The 19,317-nt window shown below is 37.7% G+C and overlaps 1 protein-coding gene across 1 annotated transcript in view; it reads left to right on the top strand.

The window, feature by feature from the left end:
• Nucleotides 1-19,317, top strand: part of GRIA4 (glutamate receptor, ionotropic, AMPA 4) — a 93,706-nt gene that overhangs the window by 42,990 nt on the left and 31,399 nt on the right. The window contains exons 8-10 of the mRNA XM_010074626.1: nt 948-1,318; nt 2,647-2,845; nt 7,876-8,123. Of these exons, the coding sequence (XP_010072928.1) occupies nt 948-1,318; nt 2,647-2,845; nt 7,876-8,123 (818 nt within the window). The remainder of the gene's footprint in view (nt 1-947; nt 1,319-2,646; nt 2,846-7,875; nt 8,124-19,317) is intronic.

Below are 19,317 nucleotides of genomic sequence, written 5' to 3'. Positions count from 1 at the left end.
TTTCCCTCCCACCGGTGCATCTTTTGTCCCTGTTCCTCTTGCAATTCCCAACCTAAGTACTGCTGTAATGACAGCGTAGTGTACAAGGCAAGGCAAACAAAGCAAGGCAAGGCAAGGAGCAAACCTTAATATAATGTCGGGTCCCTGATGACAGACATGACCCATTAGCAAAGGTACAATACCTTATAGTTCATGCAGATATCGTTGGTAGCAGCCATAATCACCATCATCATCAATAACGATTCATTCAAGACTGGTGTCTTCATTCTAAAAACATATTAGAGAAACATATACAAAAATTCCTGTCTCTAATGCGAATGGATTCAGCACACTTTTTATCCTATTACTGCATGATTTTGCACAGCTGTTTTCTGTATACTTGCCTTGTTGAACTATCTTTCCCTCAAGACAACTGCGTGCAGTTTTGTGGCATCACAGCTATAGTTAATCAGCTTTGCTGCTTCACGCTATATGGAACTTCCTGAGTCTATGAGCTGGCTTCCCTCAAAGAATTATTGTATCTTATGAAAATATGATAATAAATTACTGTTTCTGGGAACTTATAAAAAAATCTCTATACATTCAGTGACAATAGGGGCATTCTCATTTTTAATTCTTCCTTGAATTCCTTTACTGTAAATCTAAATTAATACCTAAAATGATCTACCTACACTGCTTCCCACCTCTATAAGATTTAAGAGTCTTCTCCTTATCAGGAAAACTAACTATTTCCATAATTCTGTAAAATAAAAACCTGCAATACGTATGTTTTACTAAAAGCATATTGAGTAAATATAGTGATAGAAAGAAACAGAAAGCTGATATAAAGAACATTTAAACCACAGTGTCCTGATGTAATGACATACCTTTGGAATTAGCTGCTTAGCTGAGCATATAAGCCAACTCCAATTAATCTATACATCTATATTTCTTTTTTTTCTTTATAGAAAGCAGAGATTGCTGTTGCGCCTCTGACCATCACTTTGGTACGAGAAGAGGTCATTGATTTTTCTAAGCCTTTTATGAGTTTGGGGATATCCATTATGATCAAAAAGCCCCAGAAATCTAAACCAGGAGTGTTTTCCTTCTTGGACCCTTTGGCGTATGAGATCTGGATGTGCATAGTCTTTGCCTACATTGGTGTCAGTGTGGTCCTGTTCCTAGTTAGCAGGTTTAGCCCATATGAGTGGCATACAGAAGAACCAGAGGATGGGAAAGAAGGACCCAGTGACCAGCCTCCCAACGAGTTTGGCATATTCAACAGCCTCTGGTTTTCCCTGGGTGCTTTTATGCAACAAGGATGTGATATTTCCCCAAGGTTTGTGTCAAATCTTTTTACATTTGCATTTTGTCTTCAACACTGAGGCATAAAATCTTCCTTCGTTTATTTTCCTGGCAGTGTTTTGAAGTTCATTCTTTAGGAAGTCTTTTAATTTTTTTCTTTTTTAATAGCTATGATAAGGGCAACAGAGAATCTGCTTTAAAATTCAGTCATTACTATTATTTTACATATGTCAACATGCATAAACCAAAAACAGCTCTCAGAAACAGCAGGTACAGACAGGGGCAATTCCACTGAGTTGAATTCAGAGGAACTATCTTGTTGCTTAAATTAGTTCCATTGTATTACAATTAAGAAATGCACACTATTGTGCTGAATATTTGCCTTGCATGAATGAATGTCCCATTTCTGTTCCCTATCAACTTCTACAGCACTGCTTCCAGAATATTGCTGTCTGTAGGAGAGAGAATATTTGACCATCTGTTTCTGAGAAGCCATGCAGTATGGCTAAGCTGTGCCTTACAGAGTGGGTACCTCAGATATAATATATGATCTCAGTCCTGAATTTCTCAGCCTTTTAAGATGTTCTGGAACTTTAGTATGCAGTAACTACAACTTCTTAATTAAACATTATGACCCAATCTTTCAAACTTGAATGCTTAATTTTAGCCATTAACAATGAGATTTTGAGAGTGTTCAGCATTGGCCTAACTCTGCTAATATCGAAGTTAGCAATAAAACTGCTACTGATTAAGAATGGATGTACATTACTCCTCAACAGCCTTCTCATCAAATTATAGGTATTAAAATGGAAAATGTAATTTTTTGCTTAACATAAGTATCTCTGGTACTGCAAAATGGTTGCTTCTTAAGAAAAATGTGAGAGTTCATATGATTTCAGTAGCTTGTAGAACGTTTGATAATTTGGTTTAATCCTAGACCATACATAATCCATGTGCAAAGCCTTTTGTGTCTTTTTCTTTTTAAGAGGAATCAGAGAAAACTACTGATTTGCAGCTACCATGCTTTACTTTTGTTTCCAAAAAGAGATTACCTATCCAGTATTTTTGTCAAAATTTTTGCTATGTTAGACATTTCCTGAAATAACAAGAACACTGGGATTACTGTTCAAGAGAATGCAAACTTCTGTATGTGCGTGATACATATTAATACAGTGGACTCTGTACTGTAGGCATTAAGATTCAGGAGAAAAAGCATTTATTAGTATTTAAAATGCAAATTATCTCCCTCCCATTGACTGTTAGTTAATGATACATGTTCAGCAATAACGGTGCCTTCTCTCTTTCTCTCTGTCTTTGTGGCTTAAGAGACAGGAAAATGTGCATTATCTTATTCATGTTTAGATCCCTCTCAGGTCGCATTGTTGGAGGTGTCTGGTGGTTCTTCACGCTCATCATTATTTCATCCTACACTGCTAACCTTGCTGCTTTCTTGACTGTTGAGCGAATGGTCTCACCCATAGAAAGTGCAGAAGACCTTGCCAAACAGACCGAAATTGCTTACGGGACACTGGACTCAGGGTCAACCAAAGAGTTCTTCAGAGTAAGTTGACATGTCCGTTAGAGCAGCTCTCCCTACTGACTGCTGTTATAAGATGCTTGGAAGGGTGAAATAATGTTACTTTGCAATTTTATGTAATGCAGTTTGTAATTCCTGCAATACTTTAGCTATATTTTTACCCTCCACAACACCATTTGTTGGAGTTTTCAGATATTTTAACTTGTGTAAAGCTTATTGATGCATTGATCCTGTCAGATTGGGCAAAAGAGGTGCCCCGAGGGACACTGAAGCCAGTGATAATTAAAGCAGCATTGTGCTATTGATTCATCTGAAGCTACAGTCCTGAAATTATGTGCAGCATTGAAAGCCTATGATGATAACATGGAGTCCTGCAGGTTTTGTTTCTACTTGTGGATTTGACTGTGTGCATTTTGCTTTAGGGTCCTGCGTGGTGGGCAGGAAATGCATTTTTTAATTTGCTGACTTTCAGATGAATAATAATGAGAAAATATATCTCAGGGGGATGTGGTTGGAGCATTAGGAAACAGCCTAAATAGCCATTCATGTGTCTGTGTTGATTACTTCGTTTTCATTTGCTTTCCTGTGTTAGTGTGGTTGGTATGTAATCCTCATCATTTGCCAGCTGGAAAACAGGGAGCCTGGACATCACAAGGGGTACATAATAATAACAGAGCAGTCCCTCCTGCTTTATTTCATGTCGCTACCAGATGGAAGTTAAGCGTGTCTGACTGACCATGTGTGAGTGTGGTGTTTCAACATGGCTCTGAATAAGTGCTGTGAGCCAGTATTCCTTCCTTGGAAGCTACAGTTTAGGAGCATTGATTTATCAGAAAGGTGCAGTTTAAGGCATTTTTTGGAAGAAAGGAAGATGGAGTCATAATTTCTTCTTATTGTCTAATTGAAAAGGGACTGTTGTGTGGTAGATACTCCTATGCACCTTGACTGTTTTCCGTTTGGCCAAACTGAGCTCAGTGAATCGTTAACACAATTATGGGTGGGATTTGTGAACTATAAACAGCATCAATTCAAGGGAAGCTGCTGAGTGTCTCCCCAAAGGTCTGTAGTGAAATAACCTTTTTATTGTAAGAGATATCCCTGTAGATGAACTTGCAAATATTTTGCATTAGCTGTAAAAAGATGATGCCTTATAAGCTATAAATGGCACTTAACCAGCTCACAGTGGTTGAGACTTCACATAATGAAGCTGTCCAAGGAGTTTAGTCTAAGCTAGTTTTCTAGATGTTTTTTCTGTAGACATGGGCAAAATAAAAGCACCCCTGTGTATCCTGTGTGGGACAAGTGTGTTATGTTGAAATAAACCACCCTTTAAAGTGTCTCCCTCTTTGCATCAGCTCTAGGGGGATCCCACTGAAATGTCTAGGGTGCTTGGTACCTCATTTTTTAATGGATACAGTTCAGTGACAAGTTTCTAGCTACACCTGTGTTCTTCTATAGCCAGGGTGTTGGCATATACCCCAATATGACACTACTGATGTTCTGTGGGAGCTTTATTTTTTATCCCAAGTGGTAGAAACTCAGCTTGTTGTCCCTGGAAGCCGTGATTTCACATCAAATGTCTACAAAAATGGTGGCATTAAGATATAGGAGGCTTGTCTGGGAACTGAACTATTTTGATGCTGAGATGGCCAGATTTCCTATTTTATTGGAAAGAGTAGAATCCCTCAGCACTCATTTGTATTAATTTATGCTTAACCCATAGATTCTTCTTTAGATCAATTAGTGGAAAGTTAAGTATTTAATTCTGTGAATTCCAGTTTCAAGCTGAGGTGGTAATCACAATATATGTGTACAAATAGCTTTTTCAACTAGAATGAGACTGTGATGATAGTTAAAAACACGATGCTGAGGACCAGGCAGGTTTATTTAACTTTGGATTTATTAACTTGTTACATTTTCAGGATTATCCAGTGGTTGTGACATTTTTAGGTGATGATGCAAAAGTAACTTCCCAAGGAAATCGTCATGAAGAGAGGAATGGAGTTGTTTTCTTAACACTTTTACAAGCTATTGTTTTGAGATAATGAGGTCAGGTCTTTTGACATAAAAACAGTCTTGGTCACAAAAAATTCATTATTCTTTTACATCATCCTGTAAACACAGGTGCTTTTTTTGTTTGAATCAATATTTCATGCAAGATCTCTCCTTAAAGAGAATATTCTTTCTCCATCTACAATAACAGACGTTCTTTCACTTTAATATTAAAGTATTAACAGAAAAAAAGAAGGGAAATTAATGTTCTCTTTATGTTTTTTCCTTTATTTCTAAATACAAAGGGAAACATTAAAAGTAACTACAAATAGTAAATACAGTTGCATATGCAAAATTTGAAGCTTTATCAAGGTTTAGATTGTGTTTATCACTTTTTCAAAAATGGTGTAATTGAGACCTGTTATCAAATGGTTTCTAATCTGTGCAACAGTACAGTGATTGTTAATGATATTGTGTGTGCTAATTCTATAAATATTTTTCACAAAACAAGGACAAAGATAAAACATCAATGACAGACGATATTTGCAGGAACACATTGTGCATAATACATAAATTAAGACCTAGCCTGAAACAATAGTAGGAGAAGACTTGTTTCACAAGTCTAACTTTTTTGTGTGGTTGGAAGCAAACATCATCAGTTTTGGGATTAAAGTTATGTGTGACTTTTCTGTCAGTGATTGCTATCTGGCTGAAGATGAGCCTTCAGGACGTTTTCTCATCATTTGATCATTTCTGATCAAAATGTCAGAAACTCTGAAGAGCTATCCAGTCTGCTTTGATTCCAGACTGAAAACAGAAAAGGGAAAAGTCATTTTAAACCCAACATAAAGAAAAAGAAAGCTTTGATACTATTAGCTATTTACTAATTTTCTGTTTTGCATACAGTGAGACTTGCATTTTCTGAGCAGCTTGCTCAAGAGGAAAAGAACTTAGTTTTAGCAGTCCTACTCAGAAAAGCCCCAAATGGAAATTGCCCTGGCCTGTCTGACTGCAGGGGAAAGCTGCAATGTTTCCTCATATGATAATAAGGAATATCTGTTGGTTCACTCTTCAATTTTCGCTCTGGGTTGACATGTAGAAATTGAATGTTAACAAATGAAAGCTTCAGAGAATAAAATGTTCTTGCAGAGCAGATGCCTTGTTAGACTTGCCTTATTTTCTTGTCTTTCGATGGGCAAAGGAAACTTGATCCTAAAAAAATAGATTTGAGTGCACCCTTTTATAATTTGTATAGAGCATTGTTTTCTCTTATTAACAGAACTATTTTATGTATTGGGTGTTTTTAGTTTTGAAGGAAAGTGACCTATTAGATGTTTACTTTATAAAGAGTCTGATGATATGGGTGTTAAGACACAAAAAATGATTGGAAGTGAAGGTAGACAAGGCATGTAAATATTTTTGAAATTATGCCTGATTCATTACTGCTCTCTTTCTTTTTTTTTCTTTTTTTTTTCTTTTTTTTGGGGGGGGTGTGTGTGTGTGTGTGTTTCTGTAAATTTAAATCCATGAAATTACCTCAGTGTAAAGCAAGAAGAATAAATGGGTGGTTTAATTTACGCTCTGCTCTCAGCCATTCTTATGTAACTGAAAAGTAGCTGTGACTACAGTGGAAAGAGAGGGTGGCAAGGCAGGATGCAATTATGGACATGCACAGCTGTTGTTAATTTAAATTTTATTATATTTGACAGCATGATAAAATTATGCATATAGACAAGCTAAAAAAGCAAGGATAATTTATCATGTTCTGTTATGTAGTATTTTTATTGAACATTTCTTGTTAAATGGCACTTTCAAGTTAGACCAATCATTCAGTAACTGGTAAAAAGAAGTGCTTCAGGGAAATTACTCTTACCTGTACAAAGGCTCAGTTGCAGGCTTTTTAAAGCCATTGTCAATTTAAATAATACCTAGATTACAGGATTTTATATTTGTTTAAATATTCTAAGGCCCTTTGTTTTGGGGCTTTATAATAATGAATATTTTCCTGGTGTGCTCAGCACAGTGTAGGAATGGGCTCATAGACCAAATCTTGCTTAGCTATAAATGCCTGTTGACTCAAATAAAAGATGACTTGAGCATTGGGTTAAAAAGTCCTTTTTGCAGCATGTATAAGGGAAGACAAGTGCCATCTGTTATTAAATAAAAAAATATAGTGCTCAGCTGATGCACTGCTGGTTTGCACGTATGTATCCCTACTGCTGGAGGAAGCAAAGTTGTTGAATGAGTCTAAGTACCCTGGGAAGCTTCTCAGCCTGACAGCATTTCCGTCTTTCCTTCTTTCCAAGGAAAATTTGTATTTGTTTTTATTTTTTATCACATCTTTACTTGTGGTTACATCATGCATTCCCAGACAGGAAAATTTCTAACTAATGCACTCTAAGCCATGAATTTTTGCACATTCTTTAAGCAAGCACATTTCTTACTCAATTATTTTCAGAATCAGAGTCTTTAAAATAAATCTACTGATATTGTGGTTCTAAAAATATACCTAACATTTCATTAAAACAAATTCTTAGGGGATTTTGTTTCCTTTAATAGCATATTTGGTCCAATTTGCTGTTTCTGTCTTTTACTGTGAACCATGTCTTGAAACGTGCAGCCTTTCTGAGTGTAAAATAAATGAATTCTGAACTCTGTTGAAAGCAGAAATCTTACGTAAGCTATTGTGGTTTTGATGGTGTAAGACATGGGTGTTAGAGCTGAAAAATGCTTCAAGATTCAGCCCAGTATTTATGGGGAAACACACTTTACAACATTTTGTGTGAACTACCTTTACCTAACAGTAAATTCAGGTCTTAGCTTTGCCGTTATTTTCTTGTGACTGCTAAAGGCTAACTGTGCCTAAAAATAATACCTGATTTTATAGTAATGATATTATTATTTCTTGTTTCTTTTAAAATAATCATGGAATTCAAAGAAAATCCTTATCCAAGTCTGATTTTCCCAGCCCCAGTTGTTTGATATGTTAAGTATGATTGAACAGTGCCATTCTGAAATGTTGCAACATTCTTTTATTCTAACTTCTTTTTAATTTTCTCCAGAGGTCAAAAATAGCAGTGTATGAAAAGATGTGGACCTACATGAAATCTGCAGAGCCGTCAGTGTTCACTAGGACTACCGCAGAGGGAGTAGCTCGTGTCCGCAAATCCAAGGGCAAGTTTGCCTTCCTGCTGGAGTCCACCATGAATGAATACATTGAGCAACGAAAGCCATGTGACACCATGAAAGTGGGAGGAAATCTGGATTCGAAAGGCTATGGCGTAGCCACACCGAAGGGTTCTCCATTAAGGTGGGTGGAATAGTATAACAATATAAAAATGTGTTGTTATAGTATTCCACCTTCCCTGATGTCCCTGATATAGCTCTTTTTGTTTTCTGTGTGAACATGGTATGTTATTTTTCTTTTCTTTCATTTCATTTTTTTTTGATCAACAAAGGTAACCATTTCTAATTGCAATATGGATTTAGCAGCTATAGTTGGCATATCTTTCAAGGCCATATAAAAACCAAACTGGTTGAACACTAGCTACTTGAAGTCAGCCTCAATAGAATTAACATCAAATATTCTATTTCATCAGCTTTTTTCACCAAATTTAACCCTTTATAGCAGTATTATGCCTACAGTATCTGCATCAGTATTTGCATCAATAATATGCCTACATTTTGTGTTTTATTTATTGATCTTGGCTGCTAATTTCTGAATAAGAAGCTGCTTGTAACATCTTTTTTCAAATGTCATCACTTAGAGGCAATTAGTCCTTCATTAAAACAATTTCATTAAAGTACTTCTATTAAAGCACCTTCTTATTTAGAAAAAACGAAGTTTGTATTTCTAGCACTATGCATTTCAGTACTGCCTTCAAACTCACCAGTTTTTGGTTTGTTTTTTTTTTTATCATGGTATCAGGCACATTCCATCAAGTAGAAGAGTTTTTGATTCCCAAGCAGAACATCATTTGCCTTTCATTCAAATTGTCAGGGAAACAGAAATGAAGGTACTAGCTCTGTTAAAATTGGCAGTATTTACCATTTTGCTGTCTTTAATGTTTAAGCCAAACAAAACTTTCCTTTTTCCTTTGGTAGACTTGCCATTTTTTTTTCAAAGCAAAAGAGCAACCAGGGGATTGAGGGAGTGTGGTCCCTGGAGTCTTACAGCAATAAGGTGCATGTGGGCAGGGGAGAGGGAATGGCCCATGAAGCAACCAGCACCCCACTCCTCAAATTTCACCCATGTGCTCATGATAAGGGGTTACAACAGGCTCTGATGAAATAGATTCATGAAGGAGACAAAGTGGGTTGAAGGGAGGAGTTTGCAAGTGCAGACGGAGCCATAGTTCTGTGCAGGAAATAACTAAGGAGGTACCTGTCTGCATCCGTGACCACAGAGGAGATGTCATTACCACAATGCAGATAACTAGACTCACTCCTAACTCACCAGTTTAACCTGCATATAATACCACAAATTTCAATAGCCTGAGCTGTATTACACGGATGGGAATAGGAGTGTCATCAGAATCATTTCCATCTGCAGCAAAAGAAGATTTGTATGTGCAGGAAAAATCAGGCCAGTTATTTCAGGGATTAAATATGACTCTCAGTACCTCTCAGATTTAAAAATTCACCGCTGAATAAAGTGGTGAGAGAACACAAGGAACTAAGAGAGGGAAAATGACAATAAAAAAAAATTAATTGTAAAGAAAAACATGTCCAGACTCATGGGATTCTTTAAGGTAGAAGGCAGCAGATAACAAGGAGAGGCTGTCTGTTATCTGGGTATATTTTCAAAGCACTTATTTTTTATTTCTTTCTAATAGATTGGTATCTCCTTTTCAGTGTTTCAGACAACTTTAGAAGTGGTAGGCAGCACTGCAGTTTACTGTAGCTTCTTTCCCATAGTAAGGAAATGCCCATTTCTGATAGTCATACTTTTGGCATGAGAGTTGCCAAAACTAGGGCAAAATTTTAGCTGCTGTCATATACATCCTAGCAGTGGGTTGTTTGCTCTAAGCATGCTTTATGGTGCCCTTTAGTCCCTCTCTTTTCTGCACAGTATCCAACACCACCAAGAAGAGACAGCCAGTTACAATGAGCACTAGTAGCCAGGGGAAGTTGGTTTGTGTTGGCTTTGGGCTTATTTCAGATTTGTTCAGTTGGCTAGATAAAAATGTCTAGGAGTAATGGGGCCAAGGCATAAAGCAGTTAGACTTAGAAGGAAGAGGGCCTAGTAAGTTTAATGAGAACAGAGAGTAAAAACACAACCTTGATTGTAAGGATGAGGTGTGAAATTGTGGTTCCATCCCAGGTAAAGACCCAAGCTCCCGTATGTTTCAATGAGGCCACAGTTTGGTCTAACCGGGGTTCAGCAACTGTTATTAGGGTGATTTGATCAACAGCATTTAGTTTTTCACATCCTACATTCAAATCTTTCTCAAAAAGGGAAATACAAGGAATCCTACCGAACCTGAAAATTGGACCAAATCTTCTTTCAAGCTGTCTTGACTGGCTGTCAATGTCCATGCCTTTCCCGAGCCTTTCTTTCACATGTGCTAAGCTGTTTGTTCTCCTGCTGCACCTCATTCCCTCTCCAGCCCCAGTGACAAACCTCAGGCAACACATCAGTGCTGCTTACCTATTAAAAACATTAAGCAACACACTTAATGTTCTGGACAAAAATAAAGAACAAGCAACACCTGCCACTTGTACCACCACTTCCCTGTATGTCTATAGACAGTAGTGCTTACTGAAGAGGAGAAAAGCTTCCTAACCCTGAGCTTTTGAATAGAAAAGACTCAGCTGTAAATTTTAACTGCATGCTTCAGTATTTTCTGAATTGTTTGAAATTGTAGGATATGCTGGTTTTGCTGTTTTGACAGCGTCACACATAGTGGTGTTTCTGTTACTGATCAGATGACTTATGTAACTGCTGCCTGCACAGATAATTGCAAATATTGAACATGCGGTTTGAAATCCATGAAGGGCAGGCTAGCTAAATTCATTACATAAATTAGTCAAAAGACATAATTTGCTATGGGAGTTGTAAATTCTATATTTTATTTAATAATCATAATTTCCTATTTGAGTTATGTGTACACCACAGATTACTTGATCTAGTTCCCAAATAATTGCAAGTTCAGGACCAGGGAAATCTATCAATTTTTTCAAATTAATTATTCATAGAAAATTATTCACTAAACTCTTTGAACACCTAATTCACTAGAGATATATTAGTTTTAATCTTCCTGCTACTTACAATGACTATAAATCAGGAGTTTTTTCACTGAAAATGTAGTAACAGCTGCATAACATTGATGAGAGTTTATGGAGAACCAGGACATATATTTTCACACATCTAACACTGACAGAAAGTGGGGTGATTTAAATCAGTATCCTTCCTGTAGCACAGGACTAGTGATGATTCCCTGGCATCACATCACCGGGCTCATGTTCATTACAGAGCACATACTCATCACTTCACTCATGCAGATTAAATCCACCTGCCAGAGCAATCCAGGGACTGGTTCTCTGTTGCTTGTGACCTTACACATGAGCAGGGTAGTGGATTTTAATTTGAAACACTTCCTTACTGGGTTCCATGCTACACTCCTGCAGTGTTCAACCAGTACCTATTGGCTAATTGGAATGATTTGTTCTCAGTGCTGGTGTAGTATCAGGATTTATGCATATCACTGGGTGGAAGAGAATGGGAAACGCCTGATGTGTGTTTCTTTTATGCCCACTGGGCAGTATCACAATACACATCATGTGTGTCTCCTTCCTTCCTTCCTTTTCAGTGATATTCGTTTCTATGTAATATTGTAAAAGACTGACATATTTGAGAAGGAACATGGGATTGAGGGCAAAGGCTCTCATCACAACAAAAATTGAGTTTGTCTCATGGCACTACCCAGCTGTCCTTACTGTTTCCGTCTCCTACCACGGTAGGTATCCTTGCAAAACTACTATGCAGTTATCAGTGTTAATTAATGAGATTTTTCTTCAAAGGTGTTTTTTTCAAAGGTGGTAAGGAGAGTGCTGCTTGTCTGCTTAGCAAGACCTGCCTTTGTAAATGTGTTGTCGTTAGAAGACATTGTTGTGGCCAGACTTCTGGCCATTGTGGATTCCCCCGGCTTGTCTGCCTTACCACTTGCACTAATCTGTGTTTCTAGAGGGCAATGCCTGGAGATCTTGTACTATGCAAATCCTATGCCTTGCATGCCTCTGCTTTTCCATTTTAGATATGTAGGCATCATAAACAAGTCTGAATAGTGTTCAACATGATGTAATGAAAAGGGAAGTAGAGGAACTATTGTCTTAAATGTACACTTAAAAGCTTTTTCTACTTTTTATACCTTGAAGCTGTTTGATGCAAAGGTGAATAACAGGTTGAGCTGAAAATTGAGGAGTTGTCATCATTGTTTCTGTGACTGTTGTAACTAAGGACATTTGGCTGTCCTGCCCTGCAGCTTGCAGTATGAAGCGTGGATGAGTGAAACCTGCTCAGATCATGAGTGTCTGGTGAGACACTTTGAGTCCAGCCAGATGAGACCGGCAGGATAAGATCTAGCAAAATAATAAAAAACTGTTGTGAATAGATGTGTTGATGCATTTTAGAGACTGGTGATGGCTGTTAGCAACCTGATGAAATCCAGAGCTATATTAAGTTCCCACTATTTCAATTACAGCTAGTGTTTATAGATATGAATCTGGGATTCTATATTTCATTATTCAAGTCTCTATTCTTTTTATGTAGTAAAGAGTAACTACAGTTTGGCTTTAGGAGGAATTGTTTATGGTCTGGGGAGGAAGGAGAAAAGGTCCACGTGGTGATATCTGCTGGTTCTTTGCAACGTGACAGCTGGTGACATGGGCTGTCACCACAGCAGCTAAGGGCCAGTTCTTTTTCCGTTCTTTACTGTGTTAGTAGTAAAATGAGTTGGAAAATGTGGGAAGTGCGTTAGTGAAGCAGATGATGCAGATGTAATTTTCTGATCATTGTAGTAACTTGTGTGAAGTGCAAACTACAACGTGAGTGAAACTATACATTTTAGTTTTAATCCGTTGCAAGTTCCCTGGAGAGTGTTTGAACTGCAAAAGGCATCCAACGGTGCCCTGTCAATATCTTATGGATTCTTCGGTTTTATATAATTGTGCAATATGTGAAAGAGCTTTACCCTAGAAGCGAGAGATCTGAGGTGGAGAGAAGCTTTTCTTGGTGAACTTGTGAGTTTATGTGTATAAGGTAAAGATCTGTTGTGAAGGGAGTCTCTGAGCATGGGCTTTGTAAACTACCATCTTGATCTCAGTGACTTCAGCTAGTCCTTATTTTCCTGGGGTATATCTCTGAAATTGCCATTCTTTCATTGTTTCATTTCAGTGTGGTACTACAGCTGACAACGTTACCTTTGCTTTTCAAGGATATATCCAGTATGGTCCCTTAGTTAGAAATGTAGTGTTGAAGGAAAACATATTTTGGTAATGCATGCATTTTAATTAAAAAAAAATGGCAGATCTCACATAGAACAGGATATTTGTTATTCTTTTTTGTTGTTGTTGTTGTGTTTTTCATTGATCAGAAACAAGCTTGGGAAAATAAGTGTAAATCAGATCGCATAATTTCTTCTGATGGGAACATTAAACTTTTTATCAAGTTCTGTCCTTGACTTTTTTGGGGACCAGAGTATAAAGAGCTTATTGTGGAAGGAATTCCCAGATCATCATTCACTGTCAAAGCTCTTTATTGTGAAATTAATACATTGTGCTGACACATAAGTTCTCTTTTTATCCCGGTTTTGTAGATCAGTGAATTGACAATTAACACCAAGCTCTGTGGGAGAAGAATCATAGTAATTGCACAGTAGTCACTGATAAGGATAAACAAACCTTTTTCCACCAAAACTTATTGCATTCTCTGGTTTCTTATGATTTCTTTAAAATTGGATTTGAGTGTGCAAAAAAAGGGCCATGGTATTCACAGATTCCTTCTAAGAGGAAAACTAAGAATTAATTTTTGAGTGGACTACCCCAATTGCTTACAGAGTAAAAATTTATTTACTATAGAAGAGTTCTTTCACTAGTGTTTTTCAAAGGTTTTGTACTGTAGAAATCCATGAATCATCACAAAAATGGAATTTTCCCATGAGTAAATCTTCCTTGTGCAAGCTTTGTTGTATTGTAAAGCATTTTCCCGGACCAGTCTTCAGTGTACTCTTTATTGTTCAGTTTTCAAAGGACTTCATAGGTTTATTTATTTTTTAACCAATATCATCGACGTGGCTATTCCAGCATGTGGTCTTTCTATGCATCTGGACTGCATTGTTTACTCAATGATGTGTTCCTGTTTCTAGAAAGGTACAGAAATAGGCAAAGGTAATGTACGTTTGGGTCGCCATGGTGGGGTCTGTGCTCTACGTGCTTTTGAGCATTGTTCTGGCAATTCGGAGAGAAGAATGGGTATTTCCTCTGCTGGATAGCTGTCCTCCAGCTGGCAACACTGGCACCCAAAGACCTCCTCAGATCATTTTGAAGACAAGCGACCTTCACAGTGGGGAGAGATGCAGTGGAAGCAGGTTCGATTTTTTTTCACGTTTTTCTTCTCCTGCCAGAATGGTTGGTCTTGCCCACAATCACGGTGTTATCCATAAAGGCAATCATGTCAGCAAAGCACTGAAGGAGCTAGAAACTGGTATTATTTATGTTTGGCATAGAGAAGATATGGACACAACTGGTGAATAATGGAGGTTTGAGGAAAAAAATTTAGTGTTGTTAAATTACTGAGTTTGACCTCTATTCTTTTAAAGCAAGGGACAATGGAGAAAACAAAAACCTCTGCATAGTTATGGGATGGTCTGTTGATATTTACAAGAACAGGTTTTTATTCGGGAGTTTAATTTACCAAGGTTTTACAAGACCATTTCTTTCTGTGACAAAAAATGATTTGAAAACTAGAATATGATCTATAACATTTTATACATATTGTAAAAATTATTCTGTTTGACTGATGGTGTAGATCATACTGTATGACTTTGCATAATATTATTCCCTTCACCCCATTACCCATTCAGTGTCAGACCTTATAGCGTGGATATTTCTCAAGCAGGTCAGATCTTTCAGAGCTCGTTGGGCTTTCTGTCAACTAAAAATAACATTTTCTAGGTAAAGAGACAAAGAGTGAGCGACTGCTTAGCAAGGAATGTAAAAATCAGGTGTCAAAAGAAAATCAGTGAAGATAGAGTCTGGCAATGAATGTTAGCAAGTTGTTCTTTCAGCTGAGCCTGGGAGGCATACTTAGTTTTGATTACTTGGATTATTTCTGTCTAAAAACAGAATATCTATTTTAAAAGTAAAAATAAAGCCTTGAGAACAGAGATCAGAATCACAGCTTGCTCTGTTCCCCAGTGATGCCTATTGGATTAATTTTCTCATTTTTAATCAAGATAAGGGTCTCCCCCATACAAAAGAGTACAATAAAAAAAGAGGAAAATTTGATGATGGTTAATGAAGTCAATTGCAAGATGTACAAGCAAATGTATTTAAACAAAATCTTCTACTTGGTGGAGTTTTGCTCTTTCTTGCAATTTTTACTAGAGGCAGGAAATTGTAATAATCCTGACTTCAGTCACCAAATTGCAGTGAAGACCATTGTTATTGAGAGAGTTCCTGATATTTGTATCCTTAGACAAAAGCAACCTATTAGTGTCCATAATGCTGCACTCAGTGAATTTTCTCCATCGTAGCAAAAAAAAACCCATAATTGTATCTTTCAAGTACTTCAAAGAGCCATCTCTGGTCTACCTTGCCCCACAGAGCTTGTTTTATCATTGCCAGTTGCAGGAAATTTTCACCCTCAGACTTCAAGGGGGAAATTGTAATTGAACAAAGCTCTCCATGGTCTGGTGGAGAGAGCAAAAGTCACAGGAATTTGTTTTGTTGCCATTTCTGTTTTCCTACTTTACAAATGACATTAGAAGCCTCTGATGGAAGGCAAAGCTCTTCTAAGAAGCACAGCTCCTTTTTTGGTTCCACAGTCACATTCTGGTACCTCTCTGCTAATGTCATCCTGCTCCTTTCTCCAGGGAAGGTCCCAGGATTTTAGTGAGAACAGCTGTGAAACAAGGTGCTTCTGAGCAGGAGTGAAAAGACAGAGCATGGAAACAGCAATAAAACTATTGCCTATAAAGGTATTTTTTTTTTTAATTTAACATTGCAATGGCAATAGCTATGTTTAAATTAGAAGTATAATCAGTATAAAAGGTGAAACTACCATTTTGTCTCTTCACCTTCAGCACTGGCTCAAAAGCACAATGAGGCTTTATTTTTCTTTATTTTCCTTTTTTACAAGATATTTATACAAGAGCTTTGTCCTTCTAACATTTAACGATTACTAGAAGTGAAATTGCTGTGCTATCATATAGAAGCATTGTTAGGGCCAGTACGTGGTAGTCAGCACCAGGACAAGTTTTATAACAGGATCATTTTCTACAATCAGAAAGAAATCAAGGCATCAAAAAAAAATCACAGTTCTTTTTCTGTTTTTCTGCTTCAGAAATACTTGAATGCAAACAGAGTAGGAGCCTCATGATATCAAACCTGTCCAAATTAAATTTGTCAGGCTGTTCACTTCTCTGTCAGGTAAAAAGGGGTATATTTTTAACTATAACCAATGAACTTCCCTAAAACTATCAGTGAAGACCAGAATCTCTCAAAAATACTGATAGCATTGCTGTGCACATGTCTTACTGACTTTCTGGAAGTTTGCCAAGATTTGGTAAGCACTAATCCCCAGAGTATGCCAGTGGGATACAAAAGAGTTATCATTGTTTCCGATCTGTATATCGTCTGAAGAAGAAACTCTTCTTCTCGGCAATTCAGAAATAAATTTCTCCTGCCCTTTCCCCTGCCATTTCCCCAATCCCATGTAAAGCAGCTCAGCAGAGAGCAAGATGCAGCCCATTATATTTTAAAAATGGAGCTCATTATTATTTTTCTCTTTTATTTTCATTGCAACTCCCTGGCTGTTTAGGTGTCAATTCCCAGGAAACTGCCAGGCTTCAGAATATGTATTTATTAAGGGCACAAGCTAGCTACCCTTTGAAGTTGATGGTACAGTTGCCACCAAGTAAAAGGCCTATCCCACCAAGATGATAATTGTCCAGGTAAATTGTAGGTAGACTAAAGCAAGAGAGCAGGCCGCTGAAAGGCATCTTAGCAGCTCGTAACAATACCTCTCTCTGGAACTGACATTTGGGGAACAAATAACACATGAAAAAAAAACAGTTTGCAATTAATCTGTGTGGTAGTTGTAAACCTGCCCACTTCCAATTGACAGTAAGTACTAGACGGACTCCCAAGAGACACAAAATGGCCATTTAGTCTTTATGCAGCCTTGGCTCTTGTGAGAGCCAAAGCCAAAAGCAGGGAAAAAACTTTATTTTCTTTCCTGTGAAGTTTCTTCAAGCTGAGAATAGTGTCTTAGACCAGCACACTGTGCAACGGAGTAGGCATTATGGAGTGAACGTCCTAGAACAAAAGGTGGAAATGTTACCAATGAAAAAAAGCACAAAACAAGATTCAGGAGACCTGGGACTGACACCCAGCTCCAGCTCCCTGAGCAGGTTTAATGTATCTTTTAAGCTACTGTATATCTTGACATGACATCTCTAAAATGCGGCTGTTGCGCCACATCAGCAAGATGTTCCCAAGGTGCTCAGGTTCTAGATAAAAATGGACATATGTGCATCTTGCTGAACAACACAAGTTTAAAAGATTGTGTGATAAAACGGTGGTTGATCAGTAGTTATTTTCTCTGAACTGGTGTACCTTGCATGTAGAAGGAGGCAGGGTCAAAACTACTGTTCTTTTTATGACCTACCTCTAGATACACTTTACTGAAGTCTTTCTGTAGTTTTATAGCCAGAAGCTGTACTCCCATTTTCCACCTTCATTCCTCTGCTTCCCATTCCAATTAAGTCACAGAGTAAGAGCTTAAATCAAACCTGAGGAAGGATTTAGCTCCTGTTTAACCATATATTTGAGCAAATCATATGATGCTGAATAATACTGTGTGCTCTTTTCTTGAGTGAGACTCAACAACTTTTGGCAGGATTGGCAGTTTTCTATAGCCAAAGTTTAACTACAATTTTCCCTGCACTTTTTTAAAGCTGGAAGTGAACTGGATGAAGGTGGTCCAAACCTGACCTGATACAGAGACCTATTTTATTGTTATACTTGTTATTTCATTCTACTCTAAAAGAACATCTCCAGAATAGGCTGTCAGTGTACTTAATTACACTTTAGGCTCATTCCGATCTATTGCTTATATGGTTCCATCTGGTGCAGCCAAAGTTGGCAACCATGTTTGTCATAAGAGAGGCTTTTACATTTGGAATGAGACCTTTGGCTTCCTTGGTATGGATTTAAGCACCTGAGTTTGCACACAGCAGCATGGAAATTATTTTTATAGTATTTTATGCTCTGTCATTTGTGTGGTTCAGATCTATTTTGAGGGAACTGGGCTTGTTTAGTTTGAAGAAGAGAAGGCTCTGGGGAGACCTCATTGCAGCCTTGCAGTACTTGAAAGGAGCCTATAAACAGGAGGGGGAGCGACTGTTTGCAGGGGTTGATAGTGACAGGATGAGGGGCAATGGTTTTAAACTAAGAGAGGGGAGATTTAGGATATTAGGGGAAATTTTTCTCTCAGAGGGTGGTGAGGCACTGGAACAGGTTGCCCAGAGAAGCTGTGGATGCCCCATCCCTGGAGGCATTCAAGACCAGGCTGGATGGGGCCCTGGGCAGCCTGCTCTAGTGGTCGGCAACCCTGCCCACAGCACGTGGGGTTGAAACTAGGTGATCTTTAAGGTCCTTTTCAACCCAGGCTATTCTATGATTCTATGATTCTATTTTGGATCTTAAAATTCCGAGTCTACAGAAAAACTCATTGGACCTGGTTGGAAATCTGTGAGTTATTTCCTACAGAATATCTCGACTTTTTCTAGATAAGTCAAATCACCCAAATTTCAGGTGCCTGGATGCATTACTAGGCAATTTTTCAGATTTTTGCATTTTCAAGAAAAAAAATTAATTTGAAGATTTTCACAAAAACTTTTCACTGGTTGTAACACAAACAGTATGAGACAGGATTTAGGCTGATGCCAATTTCTTGATTATGTCATCCTATGTGCAAAGCTGTGGGACCAGCCTACACTCAGATGCTCTGCACTTTCTAAGATGCATCTAAGATCCATAATCTCAGGTTTTAATCAGTATATGTTGCCATTGTAGTTATATTCTAACTTTAACAGCTAATGCTTTTTTTTTTTTTTTTTTTTCCTTTAAATCCACATGAACACTTTACAATTAGTTCTGGTTGTGCAGAGTTTAAATATTGCAAACTCAGGCTACGAAAGTGTAGTTGAAGGTGAACAGAAAGTCATCATAATTTCTTGAGAATTTATAAATTGTTCCTGTCATAGTTAAATAAGCAGGCT

The sequence above is a fragment of the Pterocles gutturalis genome, unplaced genomic scaffold, assembly GCF_000699245.1.
Source record: "Pterocles gutturalis isolate BGI_N339 unplaced genomic scaffold, ASM69924v1 scaffold29847, whole genome shotgun sequence".
NCBI classification, from domain to species: Eukaryota; Metazoa; Chordata; class Aves; order Pterocliformes; family Pteroclidae; genus Pterocles; species Pterocles gutturalis.
This window is presented reverse-complemented; position numbering and strand designations above follow the sequence as displayed.